Source organism: Salmo salar, chromosome 26, assembly GCF_965601325.2.
Source record: "Salmo salar chromosome 26, fSalSal1, whole genome shotgun sequence".
NCBI lineage: Eukaryota > Metazoa > Chordata > Actinopteri > Salmoniformes > Salmonidae > Salmo > Salmo salar.
Genome location: NC_138316.1, coordinates 33,392,501 through 33,415,982, shown reverse-complemented (window position 1 = coordinate 33,415,982; position 23,482 = coordinate 33,392,501). Strand labels below are relative to the sequence as shown.

The 23,482-nt window shown below is 41.2% G+C and overlaps 2 protein-coding genes and 1 long non-coding RNA gene across 10 annotated transcripts in view; 1 reads left to right on the top strand and 2 right to left on the bottom strand.

Annotated features, from left to right (window-relative positions):
* Positions 1–2,374: 2,374 nt before the first annotated feature.
* Positions 2,375–4,805, bottom strand: LOC106562542 (uncharacterized). 2 transcript variants are annotated; one of them, XR_001319057.3, is made up of 3 exons: positions 4,715–4,805; positions 4,041–4,149; positions 2,734–2,982 (listed from the first exon to the last, which is right to left on the bottom strand). It is a non-coding gene; the product is annotated as an uncharacterized LOC106562542 (long non-coding RNA). The 2 variants fall into 2 exon arrangements; XR_006762213.2 differs by lacking the exon at positions 4,715–4,805 and having other exon boundaries at positions 2,375–2,982; positions 4,041–4,596.
* Positions 4,806–7,437: 2,632 nt separating this feature from the next.
* On the top strand, positions 7,438–12,049 carry LOC106562547 (deoxyuridine 5'-triphosphate nucleotidohydrolase). Of its 3 annotated transcripts, none has more exons than XM_082969634.1 (7): positions 7,438–7,668; positions 9,449–9,605; positions 9,999–10,090; positions 10,767–10,811; positions 11,003–11,077; positions 11,395–11,465; positions 11,894–12,049. In XM_082969634.1, the coding sequence occupies exons 1-7, from the start codon at positions 7,599–7,601 to the stop codon at positions 11,948–11,950; spliced, it is 567 nt and encodes a 188-aa protein (XP_082825760.1). In that variant the 5' UTR covers positions 7,438–7,598; the 3' UTR covers positions 11,951–12,049. The 3 variants fall into 3 exon arrangements, with proteins under 3 accessions (XP_082825760.1, XP_082825758.1, XP_082825759.1); XM_082969632.1 differs by lacking the exon at positions 7,438–7,668 and adding an exon at positions 8,719–8,962; XM_082969633.1 differs by lacking the exon at positions 7,438–7,668 and adding an exon at positions 8,769–8,947.
* Positions 12,050–13,196: 1,147 nt separating this feature from the next.
* Positions 13,197–23,482, bottom strand: part of LOC106593245 (fibrillin-1) — a 169,848-nt gene continuing 159,562 nt past the window's right edge. The window contains exons 62-67 of one of the 5 annotated variants that reach the window (XM_082969631.1): positions 17,360–17,488; positions 16,999–17,118; positions 16,340–16,568; positions 15,672–15,705; positions 15,485–15,640; positions 13,197–15,099 (exon numbers count right to left, since the gene is read on the bottom strand). In XM_082969631.1, coding sequence (XP_082825757.1) covers positions 14,719–15,099; positions 15,485–15,640; positions 15,672–15,705; positions 16,340–16,568; positions 16,999–17,118; positions 17,360–17,488 — 1,049 coding nt within the window. In that variant the 3' untranslated portion in view covers positions 13,197–14,718. Of the gene's footprint in view, positions 15,100–15,144; positions 15,197–15,249; positions 15,295–15,484; positions 15,706–16,339; positions 16,569–16,998; positions 17,119–17,359; positions 17,489–17,857; positions 17,908–23,482 lie in introns of those variants that run through there. The other 4 variants (XR_014382842.1, XR_014382844.1, XR_014382843.1 and 1 more) reach the window with 4 other exon arrangements.

The following is a 23,482-nucleotide window of genomic DNA, read 5'->3' as shown; positions in this document are numbered from 1 at the left end:
AGAAGTGGTAGATCTGTTCTATGTATGCTATTTCTATGCTTCCCGTTCTTAAGTTTTGTTTTTGCATCTTTTACTTTTGGGTTTGTACACCGTTCAAACTACACTCTAAAGGACATTTTGTAGAATGAAACCAGAAAGACATCACCCCTCAACAATTTCAATGACCGTTTTACTGTCATTGTGCATTACAACTGTTCAGTGTGCATTTACAGGTGATTAGAACGCTTGTTATGGCCACATATTAACACGTGTTCATTACACCTGTTCAGCCTATTGGGTAAGGAATTGCGTTTTTGTAGTTGCTTTTTAATAATTTTAGAAAACAACTTATTTGGTAGATAATGATTGTGATTTTTTTTAAGCATTCATGTATTGAAAAAAGCACATAAAGGCTTCATAATTCATAAAGGTATTTATTTGAATTAGCTATCCATCATTTTTCATCGTCTGAGGTATCAAGCTCTAAGTCCATGTGAAAAAAATACATACAACACTTTCCATCCACCAGATGGGATTGTTTTGCGAAAAGTACCTACTTTTCCAAAACTCCATTTGTTTGATAAATAAATTAAAGCAATAATAGTCACTATACTTTCCAAAACACAAAGACCGGATTAAAATGTTTTCTAAAAAGGAACTTATAAACTGTTAAGGAGGCAGTGGAGGAAGGACCAGGGTGCAACATTTGAGAGAAATAAGCTTTTTGTGCGTATGGAAACTGTCTGGCATCTTTATTTCAGCTCATGAAACCAACACTTTACATGATGCATTTATATTTTTCTTCAGTGTTTATATGTCCATGTGAAAATGTGCTGCAAACTGATATGTCACTGCTCAAGTTGGTAATACAATGTTTTGAGAATAGCTGGCTAGCCTCTGTCCAGTACATAAGATAACATTAGATATTTGCATGTTAAGGCTATGTCACGACGTGGCCCTTTCTGGGTATAGATCGTGGCATCCCCCTCTCCTACACCCAGGTTCTGTTATCTCAGGTCGTAAATTCCTGGAGGAGACGCTCTCCTCCTGGCCATGCAGTATAGAGAGAGAGAGTTTCACAGTAGAACAAAGGAACTTCTTCTACATCACAGAACTTGAGAACTGAACAATATCCATGTTTTGGAGAATGTGTAAACGGTCGGTGGAGAAACCAGCTATGACCTGGTCCGTTTTGTTTCATGTTTGTGAACTCATGAAAGACAATACAGCGACATTACCATAACTCTGTTTATACAGGTGGCTCCGTTATGAGGTTTGCGTCTAATTATTGTATAAAATGAATGAGTAAAGATGAAACTATTTGTGAAATTATGTAATGAAAGAGAATTGTATTCCCTTTAAAGTTTAACTAAGTCATTGGCCCGCCCCCGTGAGCACAGACATGATCTGGCGTCATGGAACAGCCCTTTTCTACTGTTACGAATAAAACCTCTCCTGAGGAAATCCTCTTCAGACCATGCATACCTCGGTCAGTTGAGGGGGCAAAGGTTTGAGTAGAGACCCCAAAAACCTCAGTCTAAGCTAAGGTTGTAATGGTTGTTGAATTCCTAACCATACCACGTGGAGCATTAGCTACGCGGCGGGAAATGTTTAAACTCTGAGACTATCGATCCCGACAGAATAAGAGCAAATCTTTGATACCAATTACTAGTCTGCAGCTAGAAATGATGTCAACCTGAGATGCGAAGACCGACAACCGCCAAAACATCTATTCTATAAGAACATTTCTGAATGGTACTCTGAAGTACCCATTCTAACCACAAAAGACTTCAGGGAAGCAGAGATATGCTCGGATGAACTTTCCAACAGAAGGACTGACGATTCCAACAGAGATCACGACGACACACTGGGTGTAAATATATATTGATTGCAATTATTCCTGAATGAGTGAGCGTTCATGTGCAAAGGATTAGCATTTCAATTATTATAATTATCAACTGTGTAGTGTCTCTTTTGTCTTTCCCGCCCTTCTCAGTCCACACCCACTTCCCTTTGTCCACCAAGCCGTCATATCGGCTTAGCCCACAAGGGAACCTCCCCTATCATTTCCTTGTAACCATATCTACTTGTTTGTGTATTTCTGTGATTATTTAGTTAGTTAATAAATGATTAAGACAATTGATGTATGGATGATTCATAGTAAAGGCTGGGTTCGTGCAGATAACCAACTATTTACGACATTTGGAATGAGACTAACGTGAGGTAAAGAATAATTCATTACAAGACTAATTGATCAGATATTAAAATATCTGAAGAGTTAAATTAGGAAAATTAGAACTTTGTAATCTGAAGATATTCCTTGGTGCCCCGACTTCCTAGTTAATTACATTTACATGATTAGTTTAATCACGTAATAATAATTACAGAGAATTGATTTGATAAAATACATTTTCACTTTAATGATGCCAGACATGACAGCTACCTCTGAACCCGTTAATTTTGTCATTGATAGGCTGTACATTTACCTATTGATTCCCTGACATTGTCCAAGTTCTGATTTGTCATTAATTCTCCCTTCCTCCTCCAATGTATCCATATTGCCCACTTCCTCACCAGACAGTAGAAACAAACTATTAAAAAAACTGTGCTAATTTCAATCATAAAATCTTTAAACAGGGTAGTAGACATTTACAGTAGACATTTCCAACTCATAGTCTAGCTCAAAACAAATGAGACTGTATCAGTATGTAAAAAGTAACAGTAGAAAACACATTTTAGCAAACATAAAATAAGTGAGTTTTGACTGAATAGATATTTAATGTTTAAAAACAATACATTATACTATAGACCTGCTAAATTACTCACATCCAGCATAAAAAACAGAAACAGAATAAACTAAAATAGTTCTGTATTTATTTCTGATGTAACAATTGTTCATGAAGCAAACATTGTATGACTTGGAAGGTGTGGTAGAAAGAAGTTGTCCGTTTTCCTCCCTGTCCTTCATCCGCGGTGCTCATTCAACATAGCATTTAGAGATTCCTGTGAACATCAACAGTCATAAACATGTCATTCTAAACAGCAACATCTTCCTAACAAGAATTTAGTCCAGTTGCCAATTCAACAGAATTCAGTCTTGTTCATGATCGGTACAACATGAGACAGATAGCAATATAGCAAGCCATGGTATATCAGACCGTATACTACGGGTATGAGTCAATATTACTTATTTACTGTTGTAATTACGTTGGTAACCAGTTTAATAGTAATAAGGCACCTTGGGGGTTTGTGGTATATGGCCAATATACCACGGCTAAGGGCTGTATCCAGGCACTCCGCGTTGAGCATAAGAATAGCCCTTATCCATGGTATATTGTCCATATACCACGACCCCTGAGGTGCCTTATTGCTTAAATATAAACACAGATACATGCACATGTGAGGTTTCAAATAATAATGTTACTACTACTAGCTTGCTCTCTCCCTGCTTTTCCTGAACATGTTTCTCTGATATAGCTAGTTGTTATTGTTCTTCCTTGCTCATCCAAAGCAGGCTTTTCTTCTCCTCGCTAGTCTTCATGTGCTTGACTACATGATCATCATGTTGTGGCTGTAACATGGACATTGCATTAGAACAACAACTAGATACGCTTAGAAAAAAGGGTTCCAAAAGGGTTCTTCAGCTGTCCCCATAGTATAACCCTTTTTGGTTCCAGGTAGACCCATTTTGGGTTCCATGTAGAACCCTCCGTGGACAGGGTTCCACCTGTCCACGGAGGAAAATGGACAGGGTTCCACCTGTCCATTTTCAGGAAAAGCATCTCATTTAGCAAGCCAATAAAATGTCTATCTGAAATAACTAGCTAGTAATTCTTGTTCTATAGGCTTTCCTCCTCCTCGCTGGTCTGCAGATGCTTGAGTACTTGATTAGGATGTTGTGGCTGTAACATTTCCTGGACATTGCTTAAGAACAATAACTAGGAACTAAAAACTTTATCAGATAAACATTTTCAGGCAAAGCAGCTCATTTAGCAAGCCAATAAAATACCTATTGCATTGGTTCAACCTTGAAATATAGCTACTCAATATAGAGATCTTACCTTTTTATCTATGTAGCAGTTTGCGCTCACCTCGTCTGGGCACTGCAACAGCCAGATCTTATTCCCCATTCTCTATTGTCTAGATTCTGCAGGGAGCTAGCCTGTTCTCCTAAAACATTAGCTACCTTGAGCAAATACATCTCAGCTTGCTAACTAACAAAGCCAACCAATTACACAAGAAATATACACAAAGTAAACAATTATTTTCTAAACTAATGTTAGTCTCAACCAAATGACAAGTACAAAGAACTATTGCTCTGTTCCACAACGTAACAACCATTAGTTACAGGCTAGACAAAATACTATTGCTAGCTAGCTAACTAGCCATGCTATTTCAATGAAAATAAGCTAGCTAGCCAGCGTCAGCTTTGTAGTTGTAATGCTATGTGGAAAAAGTAGTTTTAATTTCTCCCTAAATGTATCTCACCAACGCCTTGCTGTAGCGTTTACATTCTGTAAATAACTAATTTTAACAATTTGATCCATATCTAGAAACATCTCCTCCCTCCCTCCCTGGGAGCAGCAGGTAGTCTAGTGGTTAGAGCGTTGGACTAGTAACCGAAAGGTTGCAAGATCGAATCCTTGTGCTGACAAGGTAAACATATGTTGTTCTCAGTTAACCCACTGTTCCTAGACCGTCATTGAAAATAAGAATTTGTTCTTAACTGACTTACCTGGTAAAATCGCAACAAACTCACGGAAATTGAGGTGGGAGGGGCTACAATGTGGTACATTCAACACATGAAATGTACCTGTTAGTACAAGGCACAATTTCTTCTTCTGAGGTTTAAACGGCGGTTTGCATCCAATTTGTTGCATTACCGCCACCTACTTATACTTGAAAAAAAAAATATGTACTAAATAAATACCCTACCATCTAACACTACTCACTAATTTAAAAATTATATAAAATTAACACTACCCTACTCCACTAATTAAATGTATTTATTCCTACCTCATGCCATCATCCTGAAAGGATGGGACATCGCCACTTAACACATCCTGTAACTCCTCTGATGTCAAGTGTCGCACACCCAAATACCTCTCTGCCGCTGCCAACACAAACTCAATTTTCCGAGACTTCCGGTCCATCCCTGCAGTACAATTGGTAACCATTTCTATAAATGTTAAAAATCCAATCTTACTCTGTATTGGTATGTCTCTACTACTCTCACCACTCCTACCCCTTAACACATCTTCCTCTACTTTCTTCACTGCCTCAGCATATGACAACTTCTGCACTACTCTAACCCTGGAAACCTCAACCTGCCTCTTTCGCATGGGACATTTCTGATTCCCAGCTCCATGGGCACCCCTACAATTAACACATTCCCCAATACTACACATTCCTTTGTCTCATGCCCTTCTGAATATTTCTCACACCTTGGACCCTTCCTCCTACACACTGCTGCCACATGCCCATAAGCTTGACACCTGTAACATCGTAATGTATTCGGCACATACAGGATAACATATCCTAACTTCACTTTGTCGGGCAAAGACTCTACATCAAAACTCAAAAGATCAGACAATATCTCTTCTGTTTCCCCACTCTTGCCGCATCAAACGACTAGCATCAGATACACCGGAAATCTTATCCCTCAGCTGGTCAACTTTTATATTGACTGCTACGCCAGTTATCACTCCTTTCATTGGTGCCCTTTTCTTGAGAACGAAACAATGAACTTTTCTTGCCACCATTCGTTTTACTCCGAGCGCATTCTCCCTCTACCCAACAGAAACAAACTTATCACTAGACCACTTCTGGTTACCCTCACCGATTTCACATGACCAAACGCTTTTTTTCCACATACCGTGAAACCACAAATGGATCAGCCAAAGGGCAAGAGTCCACTTTTTCAACAAACTTCACTCCTACTGTCACAGCAGTGTTGCCAACTTAGCAACTTTGTCGCTATATTTAGCGAGTATTTAGACCCCTCTACTGACACATTTTCAAAAAAGCGACTAGCAGCAAATCTAGCGACTTTTTCTGGTGTTATTGGAGACCTTTGGAGACTGACGTGAAAGCACATATCGTTCTTACTCTTCTCAATAAGCAGCGGGTGCTGCCGTGGGCCCTACCCCCGTGCCAAAGCACTTACAGGCGGCCCAGTCCTCACGCAGCAGTCCCTCCCAGCTGCAGTCAGAGCAGAAGATGTTCACCCCTCTGCGTCCAGACTGCAAATGAATCGCGCATGCGGGAAGCCGCCGCTGACTGATCCCGCCCTGGCTTACATAAAAATATATATTTTTAAATGACCTGAATTAGGGCCAGACTAATTACCATAATTTTCTCACATTGCCATTGACAGTTTTTTCTATTGTCTCTTTTTGGTCCATTTAGATTGTTAATGTAGAGTGTGTACAATTTTTTTTTTTAAACGGTATGGTTAAAAATGTTCATGTTTTACTGTGACTTATTGTAGGCTCCTAAGTGGACCATAAGGTTAAAAACCAAACCAAATTAAGAAAACTAAACTAAAGAACAAAATAAAAAACTAAGAAACTCTGCCAGAGTGTCTTTTGGGTCACTTTTGCCGGTCCCAAGCCCGGATAAAGGAGGAGGGTTGGAATTGTGACATTTAAAAAACAACAATCGACAGAAGAAAGTTGAAATTTGTAGTTCTAAACATATTTAGTTTTTTTTACTCACTTTGTGTCTCTCGCAAGACATTATTCCTCTCCTACAGCATCCATCACAATTACATGCAAATTAGACGATGACGTCATTTAGTGACTTTTAGGACAGCCAATAGCTACTTTCCTTACTGAGGAGTTGGCGACACTGTGTCACAGACGTGTTTTTCCTGATCCTGGGAGCATACCTCGGTCTCTCGATAACTTCACCCTCATTCACTTCCATTTCTCCAGCTCCATCTGCTTACACTTTCTACCATTCTTCTTTAACAAACCATCTCCCTTTTTTCCACCATTTTTATCCGACTCAAGCTTACCCCCCCTTCCTCCTCCGGTTTCCAAGTATACGTCTCCTTATGATAATACTGCTGCCCCACTCCTGACACCCATCTTGTTCTTGCTTTCCCTAGGGACTCCATTTCCGCAGAACATTCTCTTTGCCTGGCAACGTTCGTTCCAAAGCCGTGGCACAATTTCATGCGTCTGAAATTACAATATTCAAACGTTCTAATCACCTGTAAATGCCCTCTGGACAGGTGTAATGAACGCGTGTAAAAATACCCTTAACAGGCGTTCAAATCACCTGTAAACATACACTGGACATGTGAAAAAAATCATGTGTACAAAAAATGACATTTGACACTTGAAAAAAGTGTTTTGAAACTCTTAGCCTTCCTAACCTGACAGCCTGTCAACATGTCATTCCCACTCGCCATCATCAAATGGACTCAAACTAGGCACAAATTCTGACGAACTCAATCGTCATGAAACGCGAATACAGCGACGCGTTTCTCTAGCTTGGTTTAATACAAACTTTGATAAATAACGAGGAGCGCCCAAAATGTGTTTTGTGCGGGGAAGTGCTTAGTAATGAGTATCTCAAAACGAACAAATTAAAACGACAGGTCTTGACCAAACATGCACAGCATGACGGTAAACCCAGAACAGAGCAGAATGCGTCAGGAAACAGTGCTTCGACAGTGGAAAAGTAAGTCAGCTAGCACGGCATTGTCATTTTATAACAGGTGATGATAAGCAGAAATAAGGGAGTACAATCTCTCATAGTAGATGTGAGTTTCTCTTTCAAACAATCCCCTTGTACTCAGCTAATAGCTAGCTAACATTAGCCAAAGCAAGCAAGCTAGCTAGCTACTGATAGTGCAACCCTAAGTAACAGTACAGGACAGGTGAAGATTAAACATTATCAGGCCTACTATACTGCACATATTACTCTAGAAATATTGTTAAACAAGTTTAGGTTGGAACTGTTGCTGGTAAAATACTAATCATTTTATTCTGGAATAAACTAATTGAAGCAAGATGCTTTTTGAGGCAAACACTCACAGTTCTGGTTGCTCATCTTCTGCAGGAAGCAGTCTCCTGTCTAGACAGAGAAAGCAGTATATGTTCTAAGCTAGTTTGGCACCACATACCTATGCGAGTCAGGGTTCTCAACCCTGGCATACTTACAAAACAAAAAAACAAGTACAGAAACAGACTCAATGCTGGGCATGACCTCAGGGTTGCACTGTCAAAAATTTCGCCTAGAATAGACCTGCTTGTTGAAAACTTCAACCAGCCACACACCTCTCATTAGGACTGTGTTTAATCCAGTTTAGAATAAAATATATTTATTGTATGTTAACAGCAACAGTTCCAACCTAGACCTTTTTTTCAACAATACTTTGTACAGTAAGATGTACAGTAGGCCTGATCATTTTTCATCTGTACTGTTACTTAAGGGTGCACTATCAAACTGAGCCTGTGTGTTCTGTTATACATGTGTGACGTGATCAATCAGTTTATTCCAGTTCAGAATTAAAATGACTAACACACAGGCATTGATTGTTGGTTATGTTATTATACACATTTAAAGATATCCATTACAAAGCTTAAATGTCCCACATAAGCAATACTCACCCTATTTCTGTATTTAATTTAATTCTCAATACATTAGCAAAAATGTATAAAGACATATTTTCACTTTGTAGTTATGGGATATTGTGTATAGGTGAGAGGGAAAAAAATATTTCATCAATTTCGATTTCGGCCTGTAACACAACAACATGTGGAATAAGTCAAGGGGTAAGAATACTTTCTGAAGGCGCTGTAGCTGATGCCGCAGCCGGGGAGGAACAAGACGGAGCACTTCGTTGCAAAGCAGAGGCTCTACTGGCGGTGTTGTTCTTCGATTATCGCTGCCCAGTCTTCAGTACTCTCACACAGAACATTGTATCTGCATTCTCCCACTCTGGCCAGGAGAAAAGGTTGCGAGAATGCAGGTAGCTAGTTGGCTAGCTACATTGCTTTTTTCGTAATAGCTCATGTTTGCTAGCTAGCTACTTTGCTATGCTAACTGGTTGTTGTATTATCAACTTTAGTATTAACATGTGTAATCAATAAATGTGTAGGTACAGGTAATTGTACTGTTGTCAGATTTGTAGTCGAGTGTTTTACCGAATTGAAGATGTATCATTCAAAGAAGGATTAGCAAGCTAAAGTTTCAGTCATTCAGTTTACAGCTGGTCAAGTTGTCAGAACTCTCGCGAGTTTGTTTCTTTTTTTCAACGACGGCGAGGCAAATTCAATTGAAATTGGCGGGAATGTGTGCTTCCTAATAAGATTCCTGTCAGAGAAGTAGCAACAGCTCGCCATATTTTAACTAGTTAACTATTTAGCAAACTTTAGTAAACTAACCATAGCCATCTTATTATTTTGGAAGTAACTCAACTTTCTTACCACAAACTTTGTAAACATGCCTTGCTCAGAAGTGATAGACGCCGCAGAAGTTTCTCCACTGAAGAGGACAAGGCCACATGCTGTGACAGAGAATGTGATATCGGTACTGAAGTTCTCCAAGTTGTCTGAAAATGCCACTGCTCCTACCCGGGGCTCTGCTAAAGCTGCAGGCTACGACCTGTTCAGGTGGGTCAGAGTCCGGGACAGGGTCACTGGAAGTGATTTGAACGCTATACTGTATTTACTTAGCTAGCTTGCTATTCACATAAGCAAGATACTTGAATTCAAAACGTTGCAGTGAGTGTGTCCTGCATGTGGCTGTTTATTTCTGCTGTCAATCAAAAGTAAAACTATTTAGCAAACGACCATGCATACTGTTGTCTTCACATCAAGCTACCTAACTAGGTAGCCTAGTCTTGCTTCATGTTTATATGACCAACTTTAACAGGAGAACAGTTGGTTAACGTTAGTAGGAGGAGCAGGTTAGCACTAACGATTGGATGGGAGGTGAGTTAGATGTAGGTCACTGCCTTTGTAAATTAGTGACTGTAAGCACCTGTTGATGTTTTTTTCTAACAGTGCCTATGACTACAGTATTGGTCCTATGGACAAGGCTATCGTGAAGACTGACATCCAGATAGCTGTTCCTTCAGGCTGCTATGGCAGAGTGGGTGAGTAGGGTACCAGGACAAACTTAAGTGTCTTTAAATATCATTTTTAATCGCACCCTGGTCTAGGGGTACATTGGGGTAGGTCTCTCTGGGTATTGTTTGACTTAACAATGAGGGAGTTATTTTACTTTGATCTGGGTTGATCCAGAAACCTACATCTCTTTTACATAAAATAAATGTTTGAATTCTCGTACCACTTTTCATTAGGAAGGCAGAAAGCGATCACTTTTGCATGGCAACACAGAACACTAATTACTACATGCTTAATTATGTCACTTTTGTTTTGAGCAAACATTGCAGTCTGACAGAGCGGGACACCTGGCCTGGGAGGCAGCCCAGTTCCAAATCTAATGCAATCAACTTTCAGCTGGTGCAATACAGGCATCCGGGCAAGATTAATCGAACCCCCTCATTACAACTGAAAGTGCAGGCGACTGACTGCCTACTGATAAATCACCTTGCATCATAAATAACTACTCATTGTTATTGGTGGATCAGTCAGTCACAATTTACCCACAATGCATCACATATTTGATGATCCAACACGGCCAATGGAGACTGCTTTCAGACTCCGATTAGTCTCGTTCAACCCCTCTTTCTCATCTCCCCTTAACTTTTCCCCAGCATAAAAAATTAAGTAGTTTAGTCATATTTTATATATTTCTCTTTTTCACAGCACCACGGTCTGGCCTGGCTGCAAAACACTTCATCGATGTTGGGGGTGAGTTTACTTTTTGACCTTCAGATATTAATGTAACATTTTTTCCTAAGAGATGGGTTATGAAAGTGGTAACCATAGTTCTGATGGGGATTTCATGAACCCAATTCACCCTTTGGCTGTTCTAACCTGAGTCTAGAACATAGAACTGACATTCATGACAGCTAGGCTAACTGGAGTGTCTGTCCCCCCAGCTGGAGTAGTGGATGAGGACTATAGAGGTAATGTGGGGGTGGTGCTGTTCAACTTCAGCAAGGAAACCTTTGAAGGTGAGCTTTAAAAATAATCATTCACATGCCACCTTTCTAAACTCCAAGCATTGAAAGCACTTTGTATCCATGATTAAAGGGACCATCTGCAACTGGTACATTTAAAAAAAACTTTTGTTAATTATATACCCATTGCTCTTTGAAAAATAACTTAAATGCCTCATCCAAAACTGGAATAAAAGCTTGTTTTACTGATTGCTCCTTTTATAGCAATCCAAATGCATTTCACATTGAGATCTGTTTTCCAGTGAAACATTGTAGTGTTGGGAAACTGGGTGACCTGTAGAGTGATGGTGGCGTTTCTTTCTGTGTCCCAGTGAAAAAAGGGGACCGTGTGGCTCAGCTGGTGTGTGAGAGGATCTGCTACCCAGACCTACAGGAGCTAAAGGTACTTTACACTTCTCTATAGATTTAATATGACTGTTTATAGTATTACCATACATGTTAAGACCTAGTAGTGAATTACTGATCACAGCTTTACGATCCATTTCACACAAACCTTAAATGGACACCTTGTCAAGCAGTCTCATTTCATTTTAACTTGAGACTGAAATGTTGATTTTAAGTGCATCTTATTTCTGTGAGAATGAGCCTTGAGCCCTTAGGGCTGTTTTTCTGAACACTGATCGAGCATAGTCCTGGACTTAACCTCTTCGCTTTGAGAATTTCCAATGAACATACTTTTTGTCTTGGACTAGGCTAAATCTGTGTTTGGGAAACCGGCCTTAAGAACTGGGCTCATTCACATAGAAAGTCACTAAAATACCCTTCGCTCCAGTTTTGTAGTATTAACCGTGTCTTCCCTCTGTGTTTCAGACTCTGGATGAGACCGAGCGTGGAGCTGGAGGATTTGGCTCCACAGGCAGCAACTGATACATCAACATTGTAAACCAGCCTATTGGTTTTGTTCTGTTACATGTTATGAGGTTGTACAATAATTACATTGTTTAATAAAGACTTATTATCCCTTTGCTTCACTGTCTATGCCTGCTGATTTGGCAATGAAACATCACTGATTTTCTTGTCTGTGTGGCTCAGTTCGTAAGAGCATGGTTCTAGCAATGCCAGTGTTGCAGGTTCAATTCCAATTGGGGAAACCTACATGAAAATGTAGGCTATGCCCACTTTTGTAACTCGGCTTTGGATAAAATTCTATGTAAGTCTGTACCCTGAATGACCACTAAGTGGTGCTGTTAACCCATTTATTTTCATAGTTCAAGAGGGAGTTTCCCTGTCTTTAGGGACTAAACCCTTCATGCAGGCTCTGGGCAGCACGTCGGCAACAAAAATATTCTACTGTACCGTTACATGTTAGATCTGTTAACTAGAATCAAAAGGCTAATGATGTGAACCACACCAGGGAGAAGTTTCACTGAGAAATAGGTAGAGTTCCAGGCTGACTACCTTGCAGATGTATGCCAGATCTTACAATGCCTGGATAGGTATTTTATGTATCAGCTAACCACATGTTAAAGCAGTCTGTCAGATGGCACTGTCGGTGACGTGGCACGCAACCATTGGTTGACGCATGCAATGTCTGAGAAGGGGAACGCGACCCTTGCCTTCTAGCTGTAGTCGTTGGGTTGCGTTGAACTGGATATGGTGGCTGTGATTCAATAGTCTATTTTATACCGTCTCTGGAATTACAAAAGCTTCCTTCCCTCATCCTTTCATTGGCCGAGATGATGCTTGGTAGAAGCAGGAAGCATTGTGGAGAGGAGATTTCACCAGTCCTTTCAGCTGTCAGTAGAAATGAAAGCAAGGAACCAAGGAAAGGTAGACTCTTAGGGCAGCAGGTAGCCTAGCGCTTAAGAGCATTGGGCCAGTAAACAAAAGGTCAATGGTTCAAATCCCTGAGTGGACTAGGTAAATAAATTAATGTATGTATCCTAGAGCAAGGCAATTGCTCTGGATAAGTGCATCTGCTAAATGACATGTAATTAAGCATACACTAGAAAACAAGGTCAATGAATGTGTATTAAAAGTGCTTTTTAGTCCAGGATTAGGCTTAATCTGTGTCTGGGAAATTGGCCCTTAAAGTGGTTAAAATACATCCCATAAATAGCATAATCCACAAAAAGAGGAAGTGAAGTTGGGACACAGGGACAACAACGCAACCTTTTAAACAAAAAAATATGTTTTTATTGTGACTTTACAACTAAACCCTCACTGATGTGACAGAGCGACAGACGGATGTGTCTACGGCTGGTCTGATTGACTTCGCTACGGAGCACTGATTGTACTAGCGAAGAGTGTGGCCGCGTCGACCTCGGTGCATAATCATGAAGGCACAGGTTTGGCATCATCAGAACGGTGTGTGTTTTGAGTGTGTTTGAGGGCGTTTGTGTGTATTTGTGTTTGTGTGGGTGTGTTTTTAATGTGTGTGTGTATACAGTTTATCAAAGGAAGTAGTAGGTCATTATAAGCACCATTACACCCCCTCCTCTCAGGGGCGTTCTCTAGTTTACAAAAGGCTTCATAGATTAACATTCTAAACATGGCATTGATTACAGTATAAACACACTTCATTTACATGTGGTATAGAGAGCAGACAGGCTGTTACTTTGGTTTTGGTTGAAAAGAAGATGTCTGACATCTTATTAAAAGGACAGTAGACAGACAGCTACTGTGTGTTGTTGAGTATTACAGTGCATTCATAAGTCTATGTGGTTTTGTTACTAGCACCAGTAAATATGTGTAATGCTGAAGTCTAGTCAGTGGGGAAGATGAAGAAGCATAGTTATGATGAGGAAGAGGGGTCCTTCTAGCTAAAGACTTTAGCTACGGTTTGATTCCCTACCCTTCTCCCCTCAGGGATTTGAAAGGAATGGACTGGTTTACTTAATTTGGTGGAAACTCTCCTTAGCAGCCAATGCTTTGTGAACCATGAAGGGGGAGTGAGCAAGTGCACACTTCAGGGAGAAGGGTGGAGAATCGGAATGCTGCCTTTCACTTCCACCTCTGCCAAGCTGTGAACACTCAGCATCAGTGACTTCTGCACTCTGCTACTCAGTCACAAATCCACCGCTAGCCCCTACCTCCTACCCCATACTCCCTAGCTACCCTCATGGTCTTGGGGGTAGGGGCTACGGGTGGATATGGCATTTGCCTTACATGTCCCACAAAAGAGTGGCAGATTCCACATATCATCATACAAACCTATTTCATATAAACCTTTTTCATAAAAAAAATAAAAAATAACATTCAAACCAGAGCTTCCTGCACAGAGCAGTTTAGAGTGGTTATTGTTGTGTCATTGTCATGTCTTCCCTCCATGTCATTCTCATTCTCTAAGCCTTTCTTCAGACAGCCAGCCATACTGTAGCCAGTGGGTTAGGCCTAAACTGTAGCACTAAAGGTTGTATCTATGATATGTAGAATCATCTTTGGGAATCAAACATCCCCCCTCCCCCCACCCACCCATTAGTCTCTTTGGCGTTGAGCTTGTCCCAAGCTCTCTCTCTCTCAGAGTAGGTAGAAGTTGCCCATAACCACTGACCCAGAGTCAGATCTTCTCTCCCCCATCCTAATGGTTGAGATATGGATCAAGGGTAAATTAATCTGTTCCTAGACCAGTGTTTACAGGCAGACACTCCCCACCCAGCCCAGCCCAGCCACCCCAGTCAGTCCTGTAGTGTAGGTTAATGCAGGACTATCTGCACCCTCATGGTGAGTGTGTCTCCCAGCTGGCCTGTGAGGTAGTCTTTATCGTTGCTGTCCTCCAGCGCTGCCAGCTCCTTCTTCCTGTACACGGCCACGCTACTGATCTGCAGGAAGTAGGCTCCAGGGGGGAGGGACTTCCTCTTGGACAGGTGCAGGTAGCTAAGCCCCTCCCTCTGGCTGATCTTGAAGTAGCCCAGCTCGTTGCCGTAGTCGATGGAGTAGAACACGTGGTTGTTGAGCGTGGACAGGGCCGGGGTGAACTCCAGGATGTGGTCTCGGCTGGACAGGCCGGACATGTTCAGGTTGAACAGCAGGGTGTCCTCGATGTCCACACTCTCCAGGCTCACTGTCTCCTGATGCTGAGGACACAGGACAGGTTACATATAGTATAGATATACAGTATTATACAGGCAGATATATGATGTCCACACTCTCCAGGCTCACTGTCTCCTGATGCTGAGGACACAGGACAGGTTACATATAGTATAGATATACAGTATTATACAGGCAGATATATGATGTGTAACACTCTCCAGGCTCACTGTCTCCTGATGCTGAGAACACAGGACCATGTAGTACAGGTGGATTATGTAAACACTGACAACACTCAACACTCTGGATCCTGATGACAGAACACAGGACCACACAGTTAATATGTACTACGGATTCAGTGAAGAGCAGGCAAGACATGATAGCATGACCATTCTATGGGCCACCAAACCAAGACAGACAGACAGACATTACCTGTGCATTGTCCAGAGGTTGCTCTAGCGTTGAGTTGGTGTCGCGGCGTTTGCGCCCCTTCTTGGGGTAACCGTTGATCTTACACTCATAGCAGGCCTCAGGAGACAGGTCGTTGTCAACCCCCTCTGCTGCCCCTCCTCCTCCTCCCTCCTCCTCCTCCTCCTCCTCCTCCCTGGCCCAGACTCACACCACTACCAAAGCCCACGCCTGACACACAGTGCCTGGAACACACAGAAAGGACTCAGTCATACACACACAGGGCACAAAATCATACCCAAACACCATCTTGCCTATACGTGGGCTAGCTGACAACATCACCAAAACAATGTGCACACTTCAATGGGACAGAGGTCTATGTGTTGTTGTGATAGCTACCAACAATGAAGGGAATCATAAGTGACTCGTTTCAGCTAGTTTCATCTTGTTCTTGATACCATGTCTTTTTGAGGTGTTTTGACTGTTTTCATTACAATGCTAAAATGGCTAGAATTCGCTAGCTAGCTAACCAACAACTGTAACGATGTATTTGAGAGACATTGTGCACATTTATTTATGTTTTCAATAAACATCGGAGACAAAATGTAGTTTACATGTAGTCAACAATCTAAGCCAAACCTGTCTGTTTTCTCCCATTGTTACGCACGTGACGGTTTTGTTGCTAAACAACCAACCCGTCTATCCATCAAAGTTGATAATGACATTGGCCCTGTGTAGATCACACACACACACACACACACACACACACACACACACACACACACACACACACACACACACACACACACACACACACACACACACACACACACACACACACACACACACACACACACACACACAGTCTCACTCACTCACCCCTGTCCAGCGCGGTAGTATCCAGGTGGACAGCCACAGAGATACCCTCCGTCTGTGTTGGAACAGCCGTAGTTACATGGATTAGAGGAGGAGGAGCACTCGTTGATGTCACTACACCCCCCCTGGTCTCCGTAGTTGAACCCAGTGGGACAGAGGCAGCGGAAGCTCCCCAGGGTGTTATGGCACGACGCTCCCCCACAGATCTGAGTGTTCTGGCACTCGTTCTCATCTGACCACAGGAAGCAAACAACACAGACAGGAAGTCAACAAAACAAACAGAGGTCAAATATGGGTCAAACCTCGGCCAGAGAACACAAACAATACTGAGAAACTCTTGAAGGGAATGAGGAAACCATCTGTAGTACCGGTTCATCTGATAAACATTGGCCGTGTTCTTTTTGGGAAAGGCCACTGAATACCAATGCTGTATTTCCCATCAGTAGATTCAAGTTAAAGTGTCACCGACTCAGTTAGAACAACAGTGTTCATGTAGGACAGTGACTCAGGGAGGGAGCTCTTCCAGTAATCTAGAGAGGAACAAGTTCAACTTCCAGGAAAGGGATGTAGATTTGATGTTGAGGGAGAGAGAAAGAGAAGACAGACAGACAGACGGGGGGAGAAGGATTGAGAGAAAGAGAGAGAGAGTCTGTACCACTCACCGACACACTGGTTCCATTGATAGTGTTGTAGGTATCCCTGAGGACAGCTACACCGGTACCCTCCCACCAGGTTCTGACAGCCATGTTGACAACGGTGGTTACCATCACACTCATCCATATCTGCCAGGGAAACCACACACACACAAACACCCACACACACAGCATTACAATAGTTATGTGGCCATACAGTTATCTAACTGTACTGGATAGGTACAAGCAAAAAGGTAAAGTTTCCACCAAATCCCTGTTTATAGTGGAGTTATTGCCATACCGCCTATACCTATCTGATCATTTCAGATCCATATAAAGTTCCTAGGGGTATGGAGTCAGCTGATCCTGAGAGAGGCAGTGATTGGCTGACCTTCACAGCTCTGTCCATTGGGGTCCATTGAGAATCCTCTAGTACACTCGCAGTTGAAGCTGCCTGGGCTGTTCTGACATACACCATTAGAGCCACACAGAGCAGGGTCCGACCCACATTCATTATTATCTACAGAGAGAGAGAGACATTCATTATTATCTACAGAGAGAGAGACACTGATTACTATCTACAGAGAGAGAGAGACATTCATTACTATCTACAGAGCAGGGTGTGACCCACATTCATTATTATCTACAGAGCAGGGTCCGACCCACATTCATTATTATCTACAGAGAGAGAGACATTCATTATTATTTACAGAGCAGGGTCCGACCCACATTCATTATTATCTACAGAGAGAGAGAGAGACATTCATTACTATCTACAGAGCAGGGTGTGACCCACATTCATTATTATCTACAGAGCAGGGTCCGACCCACATTCATTATTATCTACAGAGAGAGACATTCATTATTATTTACAGAGCAGGGTGTGACCCACATTCATTATTATCTACAGAGCAGGGTCCGACCCACATTCATTATTATCTACAGAGAGAGAGAGACATTCATTATTATCTACAGAGAGAGAGTGACTCATTACTATCTACAGAGAGAGAGAGACTCATTACTATCTACAGAGAGAGAGAGACTCATTACTATCTACAGAGAGAGACATTACTATCTACAGAGAGAGAGACATTACTATCTACAGAGAGAGAGACATTACTATCTACAGAGAGACATTCATTACTATCTACAGAGAGAGAGAGACTCATTACTATCTACAGAGAGAGTGACTCATTACTATCTACAGAGAGAGAGACTCATTACTATATACAGAGAGAGAGTGACTCATTACTATCTACAGAGAGAGAGAGACATTCATTATTATCTACAGAGAGAGAGAGACATTCATTATTATCTACAGAGAGAGAGAGACTCATTACTATCTACAGAGAGAGAGAGACACTCATTATTATCTACAGAGAGAGAGACATTCATTACTATCTACAGAGAGAGAGACATTCATTACTATCTACAGAGAGAGAGAGACTCATTACTATCTACAGAGAGAGAGACACTCATTATTATCTACAGAGAGAGAGACACTCATTACTATCTACAGAGAGAGAGAGACTCATTATTATCTACAGAGAGAGAGACATTCATTACTATCTACAGAGAGAGACATTCATTACTATCTACAGAGAGAGAGACATTCATTACTATCTACAGAGAGAGACATTCATTACCATCTACAGAGAGAGAGAGACACTCATTATTATCTACAGAGAGAGAGAGAGACTCATTATTATCTACAGAGAGACATTACTATCTACAGAGAGAGAGAGACTCATTATTATCTACAGAGAGAGACATTACTATCTACAGAGAGAGAGACTCATTACTATCTACAGAGAGAGAGAGACTCATTACTATCTACAGAGAGAGACACTCATTACTATCTACAGAGAGAGAGACACTCATTACTATCTACAGAGAGAGAGAGACTCATTACTATCTACAGAGAGAGAGACTCATTACTATCTACAGAGAGAGAGAGACTCATTATTATCTACAGAGAGAGAGAGACACTCATTATTATCTACAGAGAGAGAGACTCATTACTATCTACAGAGAGAGAGAGACTCATAACTATCTACAGAGAGAGACACTCATTACTATCTACAGAGAGAGAGACATTCATTATTATCTACAGAGAGAGAGACATTCATTATTATCTACAGAGAGAGAGAGACATTCATTATTATCTACAAAGAGAGAGAGACTCATTACTATCTACAGAGAGAGAGACTCATTACTATCTACAGAGAGAGAGACATTCATTACTATCTACAGAGAGAGAGAGACTCATTACTATCTACAGAGAGAGAGACATTCATTACTATCTACAGAGAGAGAGAGACTCATTACTATCTACAGAGAGAGAGAGACTCATTACTATCTGCAGAGAGAGAGAGACTCATTATTATCTACAGAGAGAGAGACATTACTATCTACAGAGAGAGACACTCATTACTATCTACAGAGAGAGAGAGACTCATTACTATCTACAGAGAGAGAGAGACTCATTATTATCTACAGAGAGAGAGACATTACTATCTACAGAGAGAGACACTCATTACTATCTACAGAGAGAGAGACATTCATTACTATCTACAGAGAGAGAGAGACTCATTACTATCTACAGAGAGAGAGAGACTCATTACTATCTGCAGAGAGAGAGAGACTCATTATTATCTACAGAGAGAGAGACATTACTATCTACAGAGAGAGACACTCATTACTATCTACAGAGAGAGAGAGACTCATTACTATCTACAGAGAGAGAGAGACTCATTATTATCTACAGAGAGAGAGACATTACTATCTACAGAGAGAGACACTCATTACTATCTACAGAGAGAGAGACATTCATTACTATCTACAGAGAGACATTCATTACTATCTACAGAGAGAGAGAGACATTGCTATCTACAGAGAGACATTCATTACTATCTACAGAGAGACATTCATTACTATCTACAGAGAGAGAGAGACATTGCTATCTACAGAGAGAGACACTCATTACTATCTACAGAGAGAGAGACACTCATTACTATCTACAGAGAGAGAGACTCATTACTATCTACAGAGAGAGAGAGACATTGCTATCTACAGAGAGAGACACTCATTACTATCTACAGAGAGAGAGACACTCATTACTATCTACAGAGAGAGAGAGACATTGCTATCTACAGAGAGAGACACTCATTACTATCTACAGAGAGAGAGACACTCATTACTATCTACAGAGAGAGAGACTCATTACTATCTACAGAGAGAGATAAACTCATTACTATCTACAGAGAGAGACATTGCTATCTACAGAGAGAGAGAGAGAGAGAGACACTCATTACTATCTACAGAGAGAGAGTGACATTACTATCTACAGAGACAGAGAGAGAGAGAGAGAGAGAGAGAGAGAGAGACTCATTACTATCTAGAGAGAGAGAGACTCATTACTATCTACAGAGAGAGAGAGAGAGAGAGACACTCATTACTATCTACAGAGAGAGAGAGAGAGGGAGAGAGAGAGACTCATTACTATCTAGAGAGAGAGAGAGAGAGAGAGAGAGAGAGAGAGAGACACTCATTACTATCTACACAGAGAGAGAGACATTCATTATTATCTACAGAGAGAGAGACATTACTATCTACAGAGAGAGAGAGAGAGAGACACTCATTATTATCTACAGAGAGAGAGAGACATTACTATCTACAGAGAGAGAGAGAGAGAGAGAGAGAGAGACACTCATTACTATCTACAGAGAGAGAGAGACATTACTATCTACAGAGAGAGAGAGAGAGATTACTATCTACAGAGAGAGAGAGACATTCATTATTATCTACAGAGAGAGAGACATTACTATCTACAGAGAGAGAGACATTACTATCTACAGAGAGAGAGACATTACTATCTACAGAGAGAGATACATTACTATCAACACAGAGAGAGAGACATTACTATCAACACAGAGAGAGAGACATTACTATCTACAGAGAGAGAGACATTACTATCAACAGAGAGAGAGAGACTCATTACTATCTACAGAGAGAGACATTACTATCTACAGAGAGAATGACTCATTACTATCAACAGAGAGAGACACTACTATCTACAGAGAGAGAGAGAGACATTACTATCTACAGAGAGAATTACTCATTACTATCAACAGAGAGACACTACTATCTACAGAGAGAGAGAGACATTACTATCTACAGAGAGAGAGAGAGAGAGAGACATTACTATCAACAGAGAGAGAGACATTACTATCTACAGAGAGACAGAGAGAGAGAGACATTACTATCAACAGAGAGAGAGAGACATTACTATCTACAGAGAGACAGAGAGAGAGAGAGAGAGAGAGAGAGAGAGAGAGAGAGAGGGGTTAGGGTTGCAATCTGAGCCCTGCACTCTTCAATATTTACATTAACGAATTGGCCACTATTCTAGAAAAATCCTCAGCCCCTGGTGTTAGTCTCCACAATTCAGAGGTTAAATGCCTACTCTTCGTAGATGACCTATGCCTGCTGTCACCCACAGCACATGGCCTACAGCAGAGCCTGGACCTGCTAGAGCAGTACTGCCAGACCTGGGCCCTGGCAGTAAACCCCAAAAAGACTAAAATAATGATTTTCCAGAGAAGATCCAGATCTCAGGGAATTAGACCAAAGTTCTCAATTGGTACAAAATATATAGAGTACTGTACACACTACAATTACTTAGGTTTAAAAATAAGCTCAACTGGACACCTTAATGAGGCAGTGAATGAACTGAGAGAGAAAGCACGCAGGGCATTCTACGCCATTAAAAAGCAAATTCAAATTGAAATACCTATTAAAATTTGGTTAAAACTAATTGAATATGTCATTGAACCAATTGCACTTTATGGCAGCGAGGTGTGGGGTCCACTTGCAAAACAAGATTTCATCAAATGGGACAAACACCCCATTGAAACCCTACATGCAGAGTTCTGTAAGATTCTCCTACGTGTCCAGAGGAAAACTACAAACAATGCATGCAGGGCAGAATTAGGCCAATATCCACTAATAATAAAAACTCAAAAAAAGAGCAATTAAGTTTTGGAAACATCTAAAATACAGTGACCCCCTCTCATATCATTACCAAGCCCTGCAATGCCAAGAGCTGAGCAAAGAAAAGAGTCCCCTCATCCAGCTGGTCCTGGGGCTGAGTTCACAAACCTGTTCTACTAACACACTGAAGCCTCAGGACCAGAACATCCAATCAATCAGAATAAACCAAATTACAACACAGTCAAAACAAAACTACATTGCTTATTGGGAAACACAAGCACAAACACAAAGCAAAATGCAGTGCTATCTGGCCCTAAATCGACAGTACACTATGGCTAATTATTTGACCATGGTTACTGATCAAAACCTTAGAAAAACCTTGACAAAGTACAGGCTCAGTGAGCACAGCCTTGCCATTGAGAAGGGTAGACACAGGAAAATCTGGCTCCCTGTAGAGGAAAGGCTGTGCAACCACTGCACCACAGCAGAACCTGAGACAGAGCTGCATTTCCTGACAAAATGTCAAAAATTTAAAACAATTAGAGAGTGTCATTTCCCCAAATTTGAAACCCTTATTCAAGGTTTCAAAGACCTCTCTGATGAAGATAGGCTACCCGTCATGTTGGGGGAGGACGCAGAGAGCTGTGTGTTGGCAGCGCACTACATTGCTGCCTGCCATAAGTTGAGGGACAGTGTCTGACAGACCAATAAACCTGCACATGTCCTCTACAGTATGATTATTGTTATTGTTGAATGAATGGTTATTTTGACCCTTGGTTATTTTTGTTACTGTTGTCCCGTTGACAATATTTGATCCTCATTTTTATTTATTTTTATATTGTAAATATCCAAAATAAGCTTTGGCAATATGTATATTGTTACGTCATGCCAATAAAGCGAATTGAATTGAAAAAAAATTGAGAGACATTACTATCTACATAGAGAGAGAGAGAGATTACTATCTACAGAGAGAGAGAGAGAGCGAGAGAGAGACATTACTATCTACAGAGAGAGAGAGAGAGAGAGAGAGAGAGAGAGAGAGAGAGAGATTACTATCTACAGAGAGAGAGAGAGAGAGAGAGATTACTATCTACAGAGAGAGAGAGAGAGAGAGAGAGAGAGACATTACTATCTACCGAGAGAGAGACATTACTATCTACCAAGAGAGAGAAACATTACTATCTACAGAGAGAGAGAGAGAGAGACATTACTATCTACAGAGAGAGAGAGACATTACTATCTACAGAGAGAGAGAGAGAGAGAGAGAGAGAGAGAGAGAGAGAGAGAGAGAGAGAGAGAGAGAGAGACATTACTATCTACAGAGGGAGAGAGACATTACTATCTACAGAGAGAGAGAGAGAGACATTAATATCTACAGAGAGAGAGAGACATTACTATCTGGAAGGAGGGCGGGAGAAAAGAGGAGGACAGAGGGGGGAGTGGGGGGGAGCGAGAGGTAGAGAGAGAAAGACCATTGGTCAACAACAGACTGTCTGAGTGACTTACTGACTGACTGACTGGG

Bases quoted from the DNA above. Each gene is read 5' to 3' on its own strand.
- LOC106562547 (XM_082969632.1), top strand. From the start codon at position 8,797: ATGCCGCAGCCGGGGAGGAACAAGACGGAGCACTTCGTTGCAAAGCAG. The intron at 10,091-10,766 runs GTGAGTAGGGTA...TCTTTTTCACAG, and splicing joins AGGCTGCTATGGCAGAGTGG to CACCACGGTCTGGCCTGGCT. The intron at 11,466-11,893 runs GTACTTTACACT...TCTGTGTTTCAG, and splicing joins CAGACCTACAGGAGCTAAAG to ACTCTGGATGAGACCGAGCG.